Raw genomic sequence first — 22,747 nt, forward strand, 5'->3', positions numbered from 1 at the left:
CAGCAGAGTTTCGTATATGATGTGAATGTTTGCCAACCAGTGGTCTCAGCAAGAAAGCAAGATGTTTGGCTAAATCATATGTAGTGACTTTAATATTACTCACTATAAGCTGTAAAGGAAGACCTTGTTTTTGCACTTTAGGAATGGTGGTATGCTGCGATGTGGTCTTGACCGTTTGACTGTCTCCGGAGGAAATGAGGAAGAATTCAAGAGTGCACATGTCTTTCGTTGCACATATGCAGTAGGGTCATGATAAATCTTCCTGTACGTAGTATCCCTAAGTAGGCCATACATCTTCTCCAAACACAAACTATGGGGTAACAGAACAGTTGATTTACTTTTATCAGCCTTCACGACCAGTATGTCTGGATCCACTTGGAGATTTTGTAGTGCAGCCCCTTCTTCAAAGGTTATATTACTGCATTGAGGGGGGAGCTTGCAAGAGACCATGACATGTTTCACTTATCATTTCTCCTGCAGCATGTTTAGGAAGGCATCACACAGCTTCTTCAACACCACTAATGAAACTTATCAGAGGTACTGCACTTGGTGTAGGTGAAAAATTGATTTCTTGTGTTGCGCATCATCCAAATTCTTTTCCAGGATGTTATCTATGGAACAATGTGCAGATATTCCCTGTGGTGATGGCTTTTGTGTCCCCAAATGATTAAATTTTGACATTTGCCCAGTGCTTGCATGCTTATATATCCAATAAAACTTGGCTGAAGTCACTGCATCAGCTGAGTCCCATGATACAGGAGAAAGATGTACAGCAATCTTTAGATGTTGATGGAACAGTTCTTCTGAAGTGGCATGCAACCTTCATCTCGTATAACAAATTCCCTCCTTAACAATAGCATGACTGGCCTCTTCCGTTGCCTTCCATGCAGTGGGCGTCTTAATAAAATGTCACTGTGCAAATTTTGGTACTATTCCATGGTCCCAACAATTTATTAAGAAAAGTAAAGAGCTTAAAATGTTTGCTATCTTACCATGTAGCTCATCAAAATTTCTTACATATGAGGCCATCCCCTCCCCATAACAGCATTTGATGTGAAATTACAAATTTTCCTGCCAAATCAAATGTTCAAAAAGATTTTGTGATTGCAGCTAGTTTTTGTAAATTTCACTCAAAGATATTTCAGCTGGAGACCTGCTAGTTATCTTCAGGTGAGCAATCAAGATTGACAGAGATATTCTCCACTCAGCCTTACATAGTGCACTGACAGTATTGCCATTGCAAACATCAGAATCACGGTGACAGAAGAACAACACTGCCTGGTTGCAGCACCCTCGCTTTTGGAACTGCAAGGTCAGCTGTCTCCATTGTTGCTGCTCCCCACAGTTTTTGGAGTATTCTGGCATCTTTGTCAGGAGTAGATCTCAGAGATGATGGGATTGCATGGCTTATCCAGCTGGTAGCCATTGTCACGGTTCATTAAATCACCCCACTGGCAAGGTATTTTGTAAATTCCCACCCTCTGCAATTACAAATTATCCTTCATTGACCCCAGCAGGTCTGAAATCTTAGATGGTGGGCAGAAAATTACTTTCACCCTAAAATTCCTAAGGATTCTTGCTAATTTTAACGAAATATTTCCAACAAAAGAAAGTAAAGCTATGGACTTTGCTGGCACATTCTCCTCTTTATCTGCCCCCTGAGACTGTCCTGTTAATTTCTTGGGTTGAGTATCCATTGTCTCTGAACACTGCCCTTAAATGTCCAACTCCTTAGGTAAACTATCTGCATCTGACACTGTATGCATCCTGTGTACAAGGGTTTAAGCACGCTCATTGTTTGGGATGGGTGATGTTAACTTGTAGAGTGCAAGTACAAATCATGTGAGTGGGCTTATAGTACACAAAATGTTCCAGCTAGGCGTCACTTTCCATCTAACCAAAGCCCAGGATACTGAGTAAGGATTTTTATACCTCTGCAGAAATGGAGACAATCAGAACTGTACTAGGGTGTTACTTTGGGCCACGTTGTACCTCCATTGCATTTCTGATGGCTCATATGAAGTCAAGGAGTATGACACTTGATCAAGAAGGAAAAACTGTGGAAATATTACCCATGTCTCCTGTATGAAATCATACAGCTGTCCAGAGGCACAGACCTACGATGGGAGCTACTCATTCAAGGAAACTGAAGGCCTGCTTGATAACAGCAAAGCTTCATCAGGAGGGGTTATTTTCAGTTCTCATCATAATGAAGAGTATGTGACAACATGACTATATCATGAGGATCCACCAGTACTGTCATACAAAGGACCATTGACAAGATATAGATACAGGGTGCTGCAGCTAGCTCCAGTGAGAATGTCTGAAACTTCTATTCCCTGTTTGTGCAGGAGAGAGAGAGCAACGCTGCAAACCGTGCTGCATTCAGTATGGTGATGTGGTTAGCATTGCTGGTTTGCACACTGTGAATCACCAATTCAAACCCAACAAACAACATCTAATTGTTATTTAATATCTATAATTACTGGATGATTCTCAGAATTTCTTGTGTTTGCCGTGTTTGTAAATTGTGGAATAATCAGATTTTGTACAAACAGCAGAACACTTCATCCAGATGTTCAGTTCTTTTCTATGCATACACTGGTGTTCATAATAAACATGCCTTCAATGCTGGGTGTTGTTGATACTGCTTTTGAATCTGCACTTGATTGTGTTTATGATGTAACAGTTTGACTCACACTCTTGAGCCAGCTATACAGGGTGTTACAAAAAGGTACGGCCAAACTTTCAGGAAACATTCCTCACACACAAATAAAGAAAAGATGTCATGTGGACATGTGTCCGGAAACGCTTAATTTCCATGTTAGAGCTTATTTTAGTTTCGTCAGTACGTACTGTACTTTCTTGATTCACCACCAGTTGGCCCAATTGAAGGAAGGTAATGTTGACTTCGGTGCTTGTGTTGACATGCGACTCATTGCTCTACAGTACTAGCATCAAGCACATCAGTATGTAGCATCAACAGGTTAGTGTTCATCACGAACGTGGTTTTGCAGTCAGTGCAATGTTTACAAATGCGAGTTGGCAGATGCCCATTTGATGTATGGATTAGCATGGGGCAATAGCCATGGCGCAGTATGTTTGTATCGAGACAGATTTCCAGAACGAAGGTGTCCCGACAGGAAGACGTTTGAAGCAATTGATCGGCGTCTTAGGGAGCACGGAACATTCCAGCCTATGACTCGTGACTGGGGAAGACCTAGAATGACGAGGACACCTGCAATGGATGAGGCAATTCTTCGTGCAGTTGATGACAACCCTAATATCAGTGTCAGAGAAGTTGCTGCTGTACAAGGTAATGTTGACCACATCACTGTATGGAGAGTGCTACGGGAGAACCAGTTGCTTCCGTACCATGTACCGCATGTGCAGGCACTATCAGCAGCTGATTGGCCTCCACGGGTACACTTCTGTGAATGGTTCATCCAACAATGTGTCAATCCTCATTTCAGTGCAAATGTTCTCTTTATGGATGAGGCTTCATTCCAACGTGATCAAATTGTAAATTTTCACAGTCAACGTGTGTGGACTGATGAGAATCCGCACGCAATTGTGCAATCACGTCAGTGAACGTTTGGGCAGGCATTGTTGGTGATATCTTGATTGGGTCCCATGTTCTTCCACCTATGCTCAATGGAGCATGTTATCATGATTTCATACGGGATACTCTACCTGTGCTGCTAGAACATGTGCCTTTACAAGTACGACACAACAAGTGGTTCATGCACTATGGAGCTCCTGCACATTTCAGTTGAAGTGTTCGTACTCTTCTCAACAACAGATTTGGTGACCAATGGATTGGTAGAGGTGGACCAATTTCATGGCCTCCACACTCTCCTGACCTCAACCCTCTTGACTTTCATTTATGGGGGCATTTGAAAGCTCTTGTCTACGCAACCCCGGTACCAAATGTAGAGACTCTTCGTGCTCGTATTGTGGATGGCTGTGATACAATACGCCATTCTCCAGGGCTGCATCAGCGCATCAGGGATTCCACGTGACAGAGGGTGGATTCATGTATCCTTGCTAACGGAGGACATTTTGAACATTTCCTGTAACAAAGTGTTTGAAGTCACGCTGGTACGTTCTGTTGCTGTGTCTTTCCATTCCATGATTAATGTGATTCCAAGAGAAGTAATAAAATGAGCTCTAACATGGAAAGTTAATGTTTCCGGTCACTTGTCCACATAACATATTTTCTTTCTTTGTGTGTGAGGAATGTTTCCTGAAAGTTTGGCCATACCTTTTTGTAACACCCTGTATGTGTTTTCCAGATATGTATAGTAGAAAATTTTGAAGCTTTTTAAGTTATTCTTCTTCTCCATGTCTTTGCTGTTACTAAAGTTGCATGTATCAAATCTTCCTCAGCCTCCAGTGTTTTACAAGCCTGTACAGAACCCTTAGACTGCTTTACAAGTTCTGAGGTATGACTCACAAGCTGGAGACAATTACTTGTATTTTACAGATAAGAATGTACTGCTTTCTGCTTCTGTATCTGCTCTTTCTGTTCAACATAACCTGCTTGATTTGGCTCATTCTGTGTCTTATTAATAAATTTGCATTTATGCGCTAATAGTTAAGTGACAGACTTGTGATTGTGTCTGTGCCTCACATCTGTCACAACAACATTGTAGCAGAGACAGTGCTCTGGATGACCATAAGTATGTTTGTGGTATTTTGTGCTGCATCACTAGGAAGTAGAATATCATTTGTCAGTACAGATACAGTAGTATTCTGGTACACTACAGAAATGATGTGAAACTGTGATGGGGCTTCATGGAAACTGAGAGAGTGGAGGACAAGGTGCTAAACAAACTTAAACTAATATAGGACAATGTGTTATCAATGATGGGTAACATTACATTGACTGCTATGAATGTGAGTTATGTCAGTCAGGACAATACAGGAGTGGAAGTTGGCAGTGCAGGAACAGGATACATAAGGACAGTGAACTTACAGTAAAACTTCTGAGTGCAGTACCGAAGAAATGAGTTGGCCTAATAGTGGACCTGAAAATGGTATGTACACATACTGCGGTAAAAGAGCACTGAAAACTGTCAAGAAAGGGAAGGGCAACAATATGTCTCAGCTTAATGTGTGCAAAAAATGAGTGTAAAAAATCTACTGTAGCACATGAAGGAGAATCCAAGGAACCCAACAACTTAGCCTCAAAACAGGTGTCAGTAATGATTGTCAAGAGGATTGAGACAGTTTGGGGAATACAGAAGAGATCAAAAGTAGTGGAGCGATTAGTGTCCCCAACCCAGGGAGTTCTCATGAGATGGAAAAGCAACATACCACAAGAGTAGACAAAATAGACAGGGGTTGACATGATGCCCACCAATATGGGTTAGATGTCTGTGGTCCATTTTTGGTACATGCTGAAGGGATGTCTCAGCCTCTTAACAGTTCTAAGTATAAAATTGATTGACTGCACCATATGTCAGTAGGTAAACTAAACTGTGAGGTGATGCCTAGAGTAAAAGATGTCATTATCAATATACCTATGAAAAGTGGAAACCACATGTAGATTGAGTTCAAATTGGTACAGTGGGTGAACAGTGTTGGAGCTAAGGCAAACCACAAGCTAGCAAAATTTTGTGTACTTCATTTCCTTATCATCAAGCAGGGCCTGATAGGATAAATAGATTTTAAAATCACCAATGAAGAAGTTTTGGAGAAACTGACTTCAGATGTGAAAACTCTTGATGTTCACCATATCCTGAAACAAAAGTCAAGACTGGGAGAAGTTTAATATGTCCCATCCCAATTATTTAAAATTACTTATGCTGGCCTACATTTTGAATATGAGGAGCACCATAGTTCCTTATGTTCAGAATGTCATGCACTGCTATAAATGCCTTTGATATGGTCACATCTAGAAATGGTGTTGCAGTGGCGTACAACATGCAAAATGTGCTAGACAGCACAACATATCTGAATGCAGCTTAAGGAAGTTACTAAATATATGTACATACCTGTTTCTGCATTGCACCTGCAGCGCAGCCACCACAGACTCAGCTGGCCTCAAGGTTCATTATGCTCAACAGCAGCCAGCAACACATGCAGAAAGTACCAGAAGGCATAGATACATTGATTGATTTGTTTATTGCTCCATTTCATAATTTTTGTATGTAGTTACAAACTGATATTGGACAAGTCAATTTTTGTGATTTGATGAGATGACACAACATGAATTTATGTGATGGTTGTGAATTGTATATTCACTACAACATGAATGAGGTTACATACATAAAACTGAAATCAAATGGATGCATACAGATGTTTTCGTGCTCTTCTCATGAACTTATATCAGTTTTCTAGTTAAAAAGCAAGAGGATTTTTACATCATTGTGTTGATCACATCTTTTCTTCTTCTTCCTCTCTCTCTCTCTCTCTCTCTCTCCCCCCCCCCCCCCCTCTACCCCCTTTCCCGCTCCACCTCTTTTTTTTTTTTTTTTTTTTTTTTTTTTTAAAGGAAACAAATTTACATTAAATCATGACCCTTTTCTTATGAATTAACAAGAATTAATCCAAATAATTATAAATATGTATAATTTTGTGGCATCTCCATGGCTATAGTTTACAGCTTTTGCATTTGTACAATTCTTGGATCCATATTCCAAGAAATTTAGTGCTGTTTACAGTTTCTAAATCTTTGCCAGATAACATTATGACAGGGCTTGAGGGGTGTATCCTTTGTGTTGTATGTAAATGCATAGTTACCGTCCTTTCTGCATTTATTATAAGACTGTTTCTGGAGAACCAATCAGTTATGTGTAACGTACATACTTTGATTTCATTCTACAGTCTTCCCTTTAATCAGAATGTTGGTGTTGTCTGCAAATTTAAGGGGTTTCTGACTCTTAAGTCATTTATGAACAGCAGGAGTAAGGTTGGACCTAGAGCGGTTCCTTGGGGCACACCATATTTAACATTTTGTTCCACTGGCTGGTACATTTGTATATTGTTTCCATCTTGATATTTAAGTTCCACTATTTGTTGTCTGTTGTTCAGGTATGATTGTATATACAAGTAAGTCACAAGCAGTGGCCACAATCTGTTGTCTAAGTGTCCAGAGATTTCAGTCACAATCTACCTGTTCTTACACCCCTGATAGTACAGAATCCATTCCCACCAGTTTCATCATTTGCTAGTGCAATCCTCATTGACAATTTGCGTGACGTGTGAACATCCTCACTAATACAGCTCAGTCAGGTGCAGTTACAAAAGATTTAAAATATCATATTGTGAGAGTGATTGAGACACATTTCGTTAATCTCTTACAGAATAGTGGACAGTAATCATCTGAAAAAGTTCAGTTTTGAAACATTCCATCAGTCGGTTGTAACAGGGTAAGCTTGTGCCATTTTTTGATGGAATATGAAATTAGTATTGGTAGAAACTTGGTTTCAAATGGAAAAGAACTTCTGAATGCCAGGATATAACATTGTACATAAAGTCAAAGAAGATGGATTTGTGGAGTTGTTGTACTAACCAGAAATAGTGTGGATTTTAGCTGACTAACTATGGATAATGGAAATCCCTTTGAGGTATGTAGTATTAAAACACAAGCATAAAATACTAAATATCTGTTGTGATATTATACTGAGCCCCATATTCTGAAGGCAGTTGACATGTCTTCCATAGTTTGATGGCTAAGATCATCTACCCAGTAGTTGTCAGGGGAGATTTCAATTGTCGTATTACACCATGGGGAAACATTAGAATTGACCAGATTGGCGTGTTGGAAAGACAGCAGTGACATTGATACCATTTAGCCCGCATGGCAGGTGAAGGATGGAGAAGGTAGTGCCATGGAGGGATGATGAATGCCAAGCTGTAATTTCAGAAGGGAAAGAAGTGCTAGGAGCATACAAAAATTTAGTAGGGAAGAAAACTTCACTCAGGAGTCAGACACAAGTGAAAAGAAAACTTAAAGAAAGGAACAGATGCAGGGGAGCAGAATGCTGTAGTAAGTCAATCATCAGGCCCAGTAATGACAATCTGGAAGTATATTCATCAGTTCCATATCACTAGGGATGCTCCCCCTCTCCCTTCCCCCCCCCCCCCCCCCCCCAACCAAAACTGACAAACCATCTAGTGATGGAGGAAATACTGTCTGGGATAGTCCCTCCAATGATTAGAGAAAGTGACCGAAACTGACCAAATCAAAAATGCAACCTTTTGTATTAACTGAGTTAGAAGTAGCAGTCAAATCATTCAAGTACAGCACCCCTACCAAATAATACTTGCTTTCCCGTGATCGATTTCGTGCCTTCTCGGGCAAACATTTGTTATTACAGATCTTAAACACTCTGTGAAAGGATCACATTAAGGGTACAGATAGGAAAACGATACATATTGCTTCCATTTTAAAGAAAAGGAAAGATGCATCAGGAGCTGATTCACATAGACCAGTATTGTTGTTATCCTGTATACATAAAATTTTGAAACCTTTGATACAACAGCATTTGGAATAGTGCCTAGAGCATTGTGAACTACACCCAACTTTCAACTAAGTTTCTGGCATGTACAGTGCACAACCCTGCCTAGAGCATTTTGAACTATACCCAACTTTCAACTACGTTTCTGGCATGTACAGTGCACAACAGATATGTTATTGCAGCTCTGGTTGTATCATCCTATGAATAAATATTTAATGACACTTTATACAGACTTGTGTCATGTGTGCAACAAAGTCTTGTTACCTGTTCTTGCTCTAAAACTGATAAACTTGCAGGTACCACAAAGTTTTGTCTGCAGACTTCTGTCCCAGTTTCAGAAAAGGATGTTAATAATGTTTTTGGATCAAGGAACTATCAGACTGAAGATGACCAGCACAGGACTGGCACAAGGATCACTTCCCTCCCCCATATTGTTTAACTTCTATATCAGTGCTCCCGTGTATCTTATCAGATAGAACTGCTATACTCCAATATGCCAAAAAATTGTGTATTTATGCTACTGATGCTTCCTTGGAGGCCATTAAAAATAACTTGAGGAAAACAATACATCACTTCAGGCACTGGTTACAGAAGGAGGAAAACAATACATCACTACAGACACTGGTTATAGAAGAATGGATTTATCATTTAATCTGGTAAGTCAGCAGCCAGTATATACTCAAGACACACATTCAAAATGATTGAAACCATATGACTAGGTGAGTTCCTGACTCCCTTTAAAGGATGTGTTCAATACCTAGGCTTTCATATCAACAACAAACTTGGATGATACTGTCATAGAATCCATATATAAGCTAAGAGAGAAAGTTCTCTGAATATACCTCATGCCACAACAGGAAGCACATGGAGTATGGATCCTGTAATAGCTCTACATATGTATCGTGCACTCCTGTGATCTCAGCCAGATTATTCTTATTATGTTGGATGGCACAGCCTTCAGGTAACTGCTGCAGATGATAATCAGGTATCAATACCAGGCACTGTGACTATGCATAGGAACTCAAGGATCTAATCTGACAAACACACTTTTAGTTGAAACAGTGGAAGCACCTATATTGTTACGTAAGAAAATACCTCAACAGAAATTTTTTTTCTGAAATGCCAATAGTGCTTTGGGGATGTGTTGAAAAATGAAATTTGTGACTTACCTTTGCATGAGAACTTTCTTTTTTTCTTCTCTTCCCAAAATCTCTTCATGAATTTGCTGTATTTTTTCTTGTTTTCCTCTTTGCACTATTTTCAGTGCATTTTAGCTCCCTCTGATTTGCAACTGGGAATTCAAAGATTACAGTTTCTTTGATGATGTCTTCTGTGATATTCTTCCTCATAAGTCCCACTTAACGTCTTTTAACCAAATAATATTTACCATTTATTATTATTATTTCTTTACTTTCTCAGACGTTAAGTCTGGTTGAGAATGGAAAGTGACGCGGACCTTGATCAAGCGTCACTTCCTATTAACTGTACGGTATGTGTTATATTGCATTTAGGAACTTTCGGGTAATTGAACATGTATCAATAATTACGGATTTCTGTAGTTGTATATATGTGTTTGGATGTAGCTGTATTGCATTGATGTACTGGTGGATATTGTGTGGTATGACTCCTGTAGTTGATACTATAATTGGTATGATGTCAACTTTATCCTGATGCCACATGTCTTTGACTTCCTCAGCCAGTTGGATGTATTTTTCAATTTTTTCTCCTGTTTTCTTTTGTATATTTGTTGTATTGGGTATGGATATTTCGATTAGTTGTGTTAATTTCTTCTTTTTATTGGTGAGTATGATGTCAGGTTTGTTATGTGGCGTTGTTTTATCTGTTATAATGGTTCTGTTCCAGTATAATTTGTATTCATCATTCTCCAGTACATTTTGTGGTGCATACTTGTATGTAGGAACTTGTTTTAAAAGTTTATGTTGTAAGGCAAGCTGTTGATGTATTATTTTTGCGACATTGTCATGTCTTCTGGGGTATTCTGTATTTGCTAGTATTGTACATCCGCTTGTGATGTGATCTACTGTTTCTATTTGTTGTTTACAAAGTCTGCATTTATCTATTGTGGTATTGGGATCTTTAATAATATGCTTGCTGTAATACCTGGTGTTTATTGTTTGATCCTGTATTGCAATCATGAATCCTTCTGTCTCACTGTATATATTGCCTTTTCTTAGCCATGTGTTGGATGCGTCTTGATCGATGTGTGGCTGTGTTAGATGATACGGGTGCTTGCCATGAAGTGTTTTCTTTTTCCAATTTACTTTCTTCGTATCTGTTGATGTTATGTGGTCTAAAGGGTTGTAGAGGTGGTTATGAAATTGTAGTGGTGTAGCTGATGTATTTATATGAGTGATTGCTTTGTGTATTTTGCTAGTTTCTGCTCGTTCTATAAAGAATTTTCTTAAATTGTCTACCTGTCCATTATTATTATTATTATTATTATTATTATTATTATTATTATTTGGGAAAACTGGTAGTAGCCAACAGCAGGAAAGATCAGTTTGAATTCTGGAGAAACATAGGAACGTGGGGCCAATACTGAGTGTACAACTTGTCTTAGAAGACAGGTTACGGAAAGGCACACTCATTGATACTAAATGCACCATATGTGCATCTGATTAGTAGTCAGTCCTTGCCAGAAAATGCTGCTGTTGCCCAGATGGGTTTATAGTGCTAGTAGATTAGTGATCATAATGTTCTGGCTGATCAGTGTATGTCTGATGTTTAAAAATTTCAGAGAAGCTTTTCTTGCCATTTCCAGCACACACTTTGTGTTGTCTCTACTTCAGCCATCATCAGTTATTTTGTCTCACAAATAACACAACTCGTGTACTTCTCATTTCCTAATATAATTCACTCGATATCACCTGATTCAATTCAACCATATTCCATTATCCTTGTTTTGCTTTTGTTGGTGTTCATCTTACACTATGTGATCAAAAGTGTCTGGACACCCTAAACACATATGTTTTTCATATTAGGTGCATTGTGCTGCCACCTGCCAGGTACTTCATATCAGCCACGGAAAGGCAAACCTATGTTTATAGCATTTATAGCAAGCTTTTGACAGTGGAGTACTCTCTTTGAAATTCTGAAGGTAGCAGGCATAAAATACATAGACGAAAGGCTATTTAGAAATTGTGCAGAAAACAGGGCACCTACAAGAGTCAAAGGCATGAAAGGGAAAATGGGGGTTGAGAAGGGAATGATACAGGGCTGTAGCATATCCCTAATGTTATTCAATCTGTGCACTGAGCAAGCGGTAAAGGAAATAAAAGAAAATATTGGAATAGGAATTAAAATTCAAGGAGAAGATATAAAAACTTTGAGGTTTGCCAGTGACATTGTAATTCTGTCAAACAGCAGCGGACTTGGAAGAGCAGTTGAATGGAATGGAAAGTGTCTTGATAAGAGGATATAAACAATGTGATCAAAAGTATCTGGACATCTGGCTGAAAATTACTTACAAGTTCATGGCACCCTCCATCGGTAATGCTGGAATTCAGTATGGTGTTGGCCCACTCTTAGCCTTGATGACAGCTTCCACTCTCACAGGCATACATTCAATCAGATGCTCAATGGTTTCTAGGGGAATGGCAGCCCATTCTTCACAGAGTGCTGCACTGAGGAGGAGTATCGATGTTGGTTGGCGAGGCCTGGCGTGAAGTCGGCATTCCAAAACATCCCAAAGGTTTTCTATAGGATTCAGGTGAGGACTCTGTGCAGACCTGTCCATTACTGGGGTGTTATTGTCATGTAACCACTCTGCCAAAGGTCATGCATTATGAACTGGTGCTCAATCGTGTTGAAAGATGCAATCACCATCCCTGAATTGCTCTTCAACAGTGGGAAGGAAGAAGATGTTTAAAACATCAGTGTAGGTCTGTGGTGTGATAGTGCTATGCAAAACAACAATGGGTGAAAGCTCCCTCCATGAAAAACACGAGCACACCATAACAACAATGCCTCCGGATTTTACTGTTGATACTACACACACCAGCAGAAGACAGTTCACCGGCATTCGCCATACCCATACCCTGCCATCGGATCACCACATTGTGTGCAATGATTTGTCACTCCACACAACATTTTTCCTCTGTTCAATCATTCAGTATTTATGCTCCCTACACCAAGTGAGGTGTTGTTTGGCATTTACCAGCATGATGTGAGGCTTATGGGCAGCCGCTCAACTATGAAATCCAAGTTTTCTCACCTCGCGCCTAACTGTCATACTGCTTGCAGTGGATCCTGATGCAGTTTGGAATTCCTGTGTGATGGTCTGGATAGATGTCTGCCTATTACACATTATGATCCCCTTCAGCTGTCGCCAGTCTCTGTCAGTCAACAGTCGAGGTCGGCCTGCACGCTTATGTGCTGTAGGTGTCCCTTCACATTTCTACTTCACTATCACATCAGAAACAGTAGATGTTTATGAGTGTGGTAATCTTGTGTACAGACATATGACACAATTGACACCCAATCACCTGACCATGTTCAAAGTCCGTGAGTTCCGTGGAGTGCCTCAGTCTGCTCTCTCACAGTGTCTAATGACTACTGAAGTGGCTTATATGAAGTACCTGGCAGGTGGCAGCACAATGCACCTAATATGAAAAACATACGTTTTTGGGGTGTCCGGACACTTTTGATCACATAGTGTAAGATGAACACCAACAAAAGCAAAACAAGGATAATGGAATATGGTTGAATTGAATCAGGTGATATCGAGTGAATTATATTAGGAAATGAGAAGTACACGAGTTGTGTTATTTGTGAGACAAAATAACTGATGACGGCTGAAGTAGAGACAACACAAAGTGTGTGCTGGAAATGGCAAGAAAAGCTTCTCTGAAATTTTTAAACATCTGACATACACTGATCAGCCAGAACATTATGATCACTAATCTACTAGCACTATAAACCCATCTGGGCGACAGCAGCATCTTCTGGCAAGGACTGACTGCTAGTCAGATGCACATATGGTGCATTTAGTATCAATGAGTGTGCTGTCCATGTGTAAATGGGGAAGGCATGCGATCTATATGAGGGTAGACTGTGATGCCCCAGAGACTTGGTATGAGCATTTTGGAACCTGCATGTCATGTCGGGTGTTCAAGTAGTGATGTGGTGGGTGTTTTCAAAACGTGTTGAAACCAAGGTGAAATCATGTCCAGACATCATGGGGTTGGGTGGCCACCGCTCATTATAGATGTCAAACATTGTAGACTAAGCAGACTGGTAAAACAGGAGAGGCAGCAAACAATGGCAGAACTAACATCAGACTTTATTGCTGGGCAGTGAACAAGTATGTCTGAACATGCGGTGCACAAAACACTCCTAATGATGGGCCTCCTCAGCCGATGACCCATACATGTGCCAATGTTAACACCATGACATCGGCAATTATGACTGAAATGGGTACATGACCATCAGCACTGGACTATGGTCCTGTGGCAGAGCACTGTATGGTCTGATGAATCCTTATGCCTTCTTCATCATGCTCACAGGAGGATGCAAATCCATCACCTTCCAGGGGAAGAGTTTCTAGACACCTGTACTGTGGGACAGAGACAAGCTTGCAATGGCCCCATTATGCCCTGGAGAACATTCACATAGGCATCCATGGATCTAATCGAGTTGGTGCGAGGCACCAGATGGCCAAGTAGTATCATACATCCCTTCATGATGATCATGTTTTCCGACTGCAGTTGCATTTTTCAACAAGGTAATGCACAATGTCAAGTCCAGGAGTGTCATGGAGTGGTTCGAGGAACACAGTGGCGAGTTCAAATTGATGTGCTGCCCCCACCCCCTTAACTTAAGGGAATTAGGAGACTTTTATGTGTGGATGCAGTGCCAACTCTCTCCAGTGACCTACCAAGGCCTCATTGCTTCCATGTCATGTGTGGCTGCTGTTATCTGTGCCAAAGATGGACATACCAACTATTAGGTAGGTGGTCATAATGTTCTGCCTGATCAGGTACATTTAAATGTTAGGAAGTCTTTTCTGAAAGTATTTTTAGGGTGTGTAGTTATGTATGGAAGTGAAACATGGACGATAATCAGATTAGACATGAGGAGAATAGAAGCTTTTGAAATATGGTGCTACAGAAGAATGTTGAAAATTAGATGGATAAATCACTCAACTAATGGGGAGGTGCTGAAAAGAATTGGGAAGAAATGAAGTTTGTGGTGAAACCTGACTGGAAGATGGGATCACTATACGACACTTTCTGAGACATTAATGAATCACCAGTTTAGTACTGGAGACCACATCTATGAATAATATTAGCTACCAAAATAGCAGCAATTGTAGCATGATCAAAATGGTGTAAAAGGAAAGCTGAAAATAATGAATTCTGAAGTTCTGCATTTCACCTCCTTTATTTGGATTAAAACTTTTGTATAAGATGTTACTTGAAAGTGTTGTATAAAGTGAAGATTAATGACTAATATCAAAATGGGAAATATGAGCATGGCCTGAAAAGTAATACCTCCAACTGTTTTATCTGACTACTCTTAATGCTTTTTAAGTAAAACAAACTTTGTTAACATTCTACATCTTTATTCTTCATGTCTACATATTTATTTCTCAACATAGTCACTTTGGTGATGAACGTATGTATCTCCAAATGAGAGGACGGTTTGTTGATACCGTCACTGTAGAATGTTTGACTTTGTTGATGGAGCCACAACCTCATCTCTTCTTGCTCTGCTTCATCATTATCAAAATGAAGTCCTCAAATGAGTTCTTTAAATTTTGGAAACAGATGAAAATTGGATGGGGCAAAATTGGGACTGTATAGAAGGTGATCGATGACAGACAACCCATGGCATTGAATTGTTGCAGATGTGGCAGAGCTTATGCAGTCTGACATTGTCATGCTGAAGGAGTCTGCCATTGTCATTCTGAAGGAGAGCGTGCTCCTTGCATAGACATGCTCTTAAAATTCAATCTTTCAGGTTCCTGATGGTCTCACAGTGCCTTGCAGAGTTTATGGTGGTGTCTTTAAGCATGAATTCCAAATGCACTACACCTTGAACATCCCAGAACACTGTGAGCATCCCTTTGCCTGCTGATGGCATGCTCTTGAACTTTTTTGGTGTCGGTGATCATTTATGGCAAAACTCCACTGATGCTCTCTTGTTTTCAGGGTCAAAATTTTGAAACCTGCTTTCATCACCTGTCAAAATGTTGTTAAGGTACCCATCATCTTCATGCCCAAAAAACAAACAAAATTGTTGACAGATGTCCAGTCTTATCTGTTTCATATTAGGTGCAAGAATTCTAGGCACCCACAGTGCACACAGTTCCCTGTAGCACAGTTCTGCAATAATGGGTTGTACATGTTCTCATAATATGCCAAACTTACCCAAGAGCTAAATCTGTGTTGTCCAATGATTTTCTCTGATGAGTTCATCAAACCACTTTCAAAAAGTCTCATCATTTGTCGTATGTCAGATACATTGAGGTCAGCACCACTGTTTCCTTCATTACAAGCGCAAACAACCCAACATCATACATTACTGATGTTAATACAATCATCACCATAGACAGGTTTCATTCTGTTATGTATTTAATTAATGGAGGTACATTTTCTGAGAATAGGAACTCAAATACAGCACACCATTTCTCATGCACCAATATAGTTATGTTACACACCACCATGTTACATACTACAACTCAGATCCCTCTAGTGGCAGGGGTTGTAATTTATGTCAACAAAGTGGAAATGTCCACCTAGTTATATGCATGACATGTAATACCTCAACCGATGTTGAGAACAGAATAAAAATTTCAGAGGCATTATTTCTCAGCATGTCTTCAAAGATATGTGATAAGAGAAAATGACTGCTGAAGTGAAATGGAGCTACACTATTTGGAAATCTAAAAATATGTATGCATTCAAGTCTGGATACCATGTGATGTTGACAATGATAAGATGTGTGGGCACATGACAGCAAGGTCTTTAATGTCCCCATGAGATGTCAAAGAAATGGCTGCATAATAGTAAGTGGTATCATATTGTTGTGAAAGCATATGTAAGGTTATTCTGAGGACATTAAGGTAGTTTTTTTATGAAGATAAATTTAACCAGCCAGAGTTCAGTGCAAAATACAAAGGCAGCTTTGAAGGAATAGTAACACAAATGATAATATTAAGCAACAAAGGAGACTTAAAAGACTTGGGGAATAAGAGATCAGAGAAGTCATAAAATAAGTAGACAAGACGCAAATAAAAACCTGTAAACAATAGGGCAGAATTACATGGCATAAACAAAGAAATTGTACAATGAATTTCTGATACAACATAGCATGTTTGCTTGCATTGCATACTGTGTCTTACATTCCAACAGTATCTTGTAATGTCAAACACAACATGTATAATATGTAATTGTCAGTACTGTTTGAATATACATTTGATGACTAATTATGGTCATCTGAGACAAAACAGTAGTTAGTATAAAGTTGTACCCTATCATTAGGTTGCTACTAAAGCAGTAAACACTTTATAAACATACAGGAAAATTAAAATTTTATGATTAACTGGAGCCTCAGTCTACACATATTCCTTTTGTGGTTAATGTTTTTGCAGCTGAATTTTCTGAACATGCTTCAGGCATTGACTGAAACCTTCACCATGTCACTATGTTTTCTGTAGAAAAGTTACAAGTCTCTCCCACAGTGTTGATATTCCCACTGATTGCTAGGCTTACCTCATCTTGGGACGCTTTTTGCAAAATTAATAAAGGAATAGGGAGATAGTAACATATGTATATTTTGATCCAGTGTCTGAAATGGACTTGGACGGACCCATTATATAAGCTTTCTGCATGACAAGCATATGCCTTGTTTGAAATTGAATTCCAGCACAGTTTTAATTTGTCAAGAATGCTTGACTCATCAGTTCAAGACAAGTATGCAACCAATTCATATGATGAGTCCTCTTCAATATCTTTTTAACTGAGTCTTTGATTTCATATTGGATTTGCTCCATCAGAATGGTAGATATAACATAATGACTATCACTTTATAAAGTAATAACAAAGTTTTTCTTTTTGTGCAGTTAGAAAAACAACCAGAGGAGTACAATGAAGATGATATAAGAGCAGTAAAAGATTATGAAGAAAAGGTTGCTTTTCTTATGAGTGAACGTGAAAGGTATCGACAGATGTTGGAGTCAGAATTCAAAACACTTTCAAATACAGTTAGGGTAAGAATTGATCTCACTTTATACTTAAAACAAGGTATATTTTTTGTGTCCATTTCTGTAACAAAAAGTTATTATTATTTCTTTTAATAGGAGGGAATGCTGAAATTTGATAATCAACTTTCTGAGTTATTTCTTTTAAAGATTTTAATACAGTCTTGCATAGATCAAGCAATGCTCAAAATATTGAGAGCACGACAGAGATGCCATCAGAGAATGTTATTAGACAGGCAGGAGAAAGAAATTCTGTAAGTAAAGAGGTACTACTTTGTATTCATACCTATATGTTACATAGTGAATAATTTTGAAGTAAAGGTAACAACTCACTGAATAGTAGAGGTGTTGCATCATTGACAGGCATGCAAACAAGACTGAAAACTTCACTAGCTTTTTCAAAGTAGAGTATATGTGCAAACGCGCTTGCGCACATGCACACACACACACACACACACACACACACACACACACACACACACACACACATCTGTGCACCTACATTGTCTGGCTGAATTCACAATTCATCTGCCCCAGAATAGTGTGTGTTGGTGTGTGGAGGTGGGCGGGGGAAGGGGGAGGAGAGGAGTGTGCTCAATCTTGGATAAGGTTTTGTTCAAAAACTAGAGAAATTTTCAAGTTTGTTTGCATGCCTGTCAATGATTCAACGTCTCTACAATTTGGTGAGTTATTATCTTTGCTCCTAAGTTATGCACATTCTTCTAGAACTTTTCATACCATATCCTAAATGTTACTATATGGTTCAATAAGTACTTGGTTCTTGTAATTAAAGTGCAGCTACTCACAAATGCCCAGTGTGGCCCAGAAATATTGTTGTTGTGGTCTTCAGTCCTGAGACTGGTTTGATGCAGCTCTCCATGCTACTCTATCCTGTGCAAGCTTCTTCATCTCCCAGTACCTACTGCAGCCTACATCCTTCGGAATCTGCTTAGTGTATTCATCTCTTGGTCTCCCTCTACGATTTTTACCCTCCTCGCTGCCCTCCAATACTAAATTGGTGATCCCTTGATGCCTCAGAACATGTCCTACCAACCGATCCCTTCTTCTGGTCAAGTTGTCCCACAAACTTCTCTTCTCCCCAATCCTATTCAATACTTCCTCATTAGTTATGTGGTCTACCCATCTAATCTTCAGCATTCTTCTGTAGCACCACATTTCGAAAGCTTCTATTCTCTTTTTGTCCAAACTATTTATCATCCACGTTTCACTTCCATACATGGCTACACTCCATACAAATACTTACAGAAATGACTTCCTGACACTTAAATCTATACTCGATTTTAACAAATTTCTCTTCTTCAGAAACGCTTTCCTTGCCATTGCCAGTCTACATTTTATATCCTCTCTACTTCGACCATCATCAGTTATTTTGCTCCCCAAATAGCAAAACTCCTTTACTACTTTAAGTGTCTCATTTCCTAATCTAATTCCCTCAGCATCACCCGACTTAATTCGACTACATTCCATTATCCTCGTTTTGCTTTTGTTGATGTTCATCTTATATCCTCCTTTCAAGACACTGTCCATTCCATTCAACAGCTCTTCCAAGTCCTTTGCTGTCTCTGACAGAATTACAATGTCATCGGCGAACCTCAAAGTTTTTATTTCTTCTCCATAGATTTTAATACCTACTCCAAATTTTTCTTTTTTTTCCTTTACTGCTTGCTCAATATACAGATTGAATAACATCGGGGAGAGGCTACAACCCTGTCTTACTCCCTTCCCAACCACTGCTTCCCTTTCATGTCCCTCGACTCTTATAACTGCCATCTGGTTTCTGTACAAATTGTAAATAGCCTTTCGCTCCCTGTATTGTATGTCAGCAAAACTTGATAGATATACTAACATGTTGATGTGTGAACAATTTATGCTGGAAAACAAATTAGTTCCAGTTATGGCCATCAGTTGCAAATTTGTTGCTGTACAGTGGTATGACATCCAAAGTATCATTTCAAAAGCCATAACTTGAGTGAACAGTATGGCTATCGAGAAGACAGACTGTGTGCTGTTAGTGAAACTGTGTGTGTTTATGTGAATGGCAGCAACTACAGTGCTGTATTGAGAGAGCATCACTGACTGAAAGGTCTGAGGAGAGGCCCAATGACATTAAATGGTTTAAAGAATATGATAAAGAAATTCAAAAATTGATGTGGGACCTGGAAGATGAAGGCATCCTATCCTAGTGGAAGTTACTGACAGGGTTACTGTTGCTGTGACTGACCCTGCAGCACATGTTCCAGTTAGTGCTAGTGCTCATACAGTGACATGAGAATTGTCTAACCCATGTTCAACAGTGCGGAAAGTATTGCAGCCTATTTTACTCTAGTACCATTGTAAGATCTATATGGCACATGAACTGAAAGATCTTGATCTATAGCAACATTCTGAATTTGCTGTCCAGTTTCTGGAATGGATTAAAGCTGGAAATTTGGTTGGACACTATTCTATGGAGTGACGAGGCACAAAATACACTGCAGGATACAGTGAAATCTGTGATACTTTTAAATCACATGTTGCCCATGAAGAGCCATTGCATGTGCTGTGTGTGATTGTGTGGTGTGGATTCATAAGCTCCTTTGTTCACAGTCTGTTCTTCTTTGAAGAGAATACACCCAGAGGCCTGCCAGGTGTACTGTAATGTCTGCACATTATTGAAACCTTCATGTACAGCGTGTGATTCCTGCTTTCGAAGAGCGCAACTGTGTGGAAACCACTGTTTTCATACAAGATGAGGCAACACCTCATGTTGCTCATCCAGATCTGCTTAATGCAATCTTCCACAAACATTTTATCTCCAGAGGTTTTCCAAATGCATAGCCTGCAAGACCACCTGATCTGAATCAATATGCTACTTGGCTCTGGGGATACCTGAAAGTGTTTACCAGGGACAAATTTGGTCTCTAGCTGATCTGAAGGCCAGTATGCAGGAACACATTGCTCAGATTCCACCAGAATCATGTCATTTCACAGATGCAGCATCTGTCAACATCTCCAGCACTCGTATTGAACAAATTGTTTAAGTGGTGGTTAATAATAAAATCAACATTATGCCTTTCTCACTTGTTTGAACTTTTCTCCCCTTGTCTTCTAACTAATCCATTACATACGGAAATATTTTTATATGTCTGTCTTAAATTCACAGTGCCAGATTTGCACCTGGTGGCCAAAACTGGAACTAATGACTTTTTCCAGCATAGATTTGTTCCGCAATTACAGCCCACACTGGACCTCTGCAAGTCTCTGCAGTTTAATTAAAATAGAGCATATGTATTTAAATGATTCTTTCATGTGATCAAAAAAAAAAAAATTAAAAATAAAAAAATCTCTAGTAAGAGGGCTATAAATAGTTAAAAAACTTCTTTATGCATGGTATTGAATTTTTCTGCATGGTAACTGTTTCCTTTGAGCAAAATTCAACAAAGTTGTGTATGAAGTACCTTTCTCAGGCTGTTAATGCAAATAAATCACGTCTTAGTACCAATGGTGTTATTATTAGTTCATCTTCCTTTCAACTTAATTTCAGCTTCTTTCCACAAATGTTAAACTGAAAAGTTATTGGTTCTAGCATGGATGCCACAATGCTAGATTTTTCACAGCATATAAATCTTCGCACTTATCACTATTGGTAATATCATAGTTACTACACAGAAAAGCAGTATTTTTTTCAATAAGAACATCTTCCATCCAGTATTTCAGACCAATAAAGTGCCTTGCATAACATGGAGTGAGATGCTCATATGAGGATAGTGAGAAAACAGTATAAAAACAAAGGGAAGTTGAAACTGAAGGAAGAGAAAAGATAAACCCAAAAAGCTGGTGTGCTTGTATGAAAAGATGGAGTGATCTCAGTGTTCACTTCAGCTCTGCTATGATAATGTACTAGTGAAAAATCAAATTAAAATCAGGATCTGACTTTCTATACCCAGATACATGATAGATACCGGTAACATTAAAAAATGCATTAAACAATACTTCATCTGCATTTACCTTGTAAATAAATATCCCTCTAGAAATACCTGTAACCCCCCAAAACTGTGAGACATCATTAATTATTCATAAAATACTCAACTGCTATTTCATTCCATGCTAATCAGTAACGCAATCCTACATATATTATGGTTCAATAATGTAAACGGACAGATAAAAAAATATCTACTCATCAAGCAATGGCAGGGGAAAATACATCCAAAAGGATTTAACTTTTACAAACTTTCAGAGCCAGTGGCTCCATCTTCTGGTAGATAGCAACCCTCCTTACCCTCAATTTTGAAAATTAAATTAAAATTCCATCTCGCATTCATGTGGTCTCTCTGTTATTAACCATTTGGCATCTTTGTTAATATACATCTCCTTAATCATCCTGACTACAGGGATAATGGGTGCAATGCCTTACAGTGTGGCATCTTTTCTGTCACATAGGGCACCTCATAAACCAATGAAATTTCTTTTTTTCCTTATTATAGTTTGTATTCAACAGGTGGCCTTAAAAACAACACTAAATTAACTATGTTAAATCATCTATCCAACAGGTCTTCCTTGTTTTCTTGCTTCTGCAGTCCTAGTTAACCTGCTCCATATTTCTCGTCTTCCATTGTTTTTCACTTTTCTCCCTTAACAGGCCATTCTATTCACTGCAAAAAGTGATCATATGTTTATCCCTTCTGGACAAATACACTTGTGTTGCCAGATGTGACATCACACATACAGCAGTTTTTCGAACACTTTTATCATCTCAACTCACTTTGTGTGCTGCTAAATGTGAAAATATTTCTGCTATCTTTCAGACTTTTTATTTCCTTGGGCAAATTATCAAAATGTTCTATGGACCGAGTATTGCATTCCTTTCTATGCTAAACTTAGAAGGAAGTGCAAATTATTTTTCCTTCTGGTATTGTATAGGTGAATAGCACACTTTCAAACTGCAATGGGTCATTGACAAGAAATTCTGTGAGTGAATAAATGTAAAGCAAAGCTGTAGGTAATACTCCCAATTGTTTAAGCAGATGCTTGCAATAGATATGTTAATGAACTGCCA

At 39.0% G+C, this 22,747-nt stretch overlaps 1 protein-coding gene across 1 annotated transcript in view; it reads left to right on the top strand.

Annotated features, from left to right (window-relative positions):
• Positions 1–22,747, top strand: part of LOC126260577 (cilia- and flagella-associated protein 43) — a 299,972-nt gene that overhangs the window by 82,322 nt on the left and 194,903 nt on the right. The window contains exons 10-11 of the mRNA XM_049957946.1: positions 17,554–17,700; positions 17,791–17,945. Of these exons, the coding sequence (XP_049813903.1) occupies positions 17,554–17,700; positions 17,791–17,945 (302 nt within the window). The remainder of the gene's footprint in view (positions 1–17,553; positions 17,701–17,790; positions 17,946–22,747) is intronic.

The sequence above is a fragment of the Schistocerca nitens genome, chromosome 1 (genome assembly GCF_023898315.1).
Source record: "Schistocerca nitens isolate TAMUIC-IGC-003100 chromosome 1, iqSchNite1.1, whole genome shotgun sequence".
NCBI classification, from domain to species: Eukaryota; Metazoa; Arthropoda; class Insecta; order Orthoptera; family Acrididae; genus Schistocerca; species Schistocerca nitens.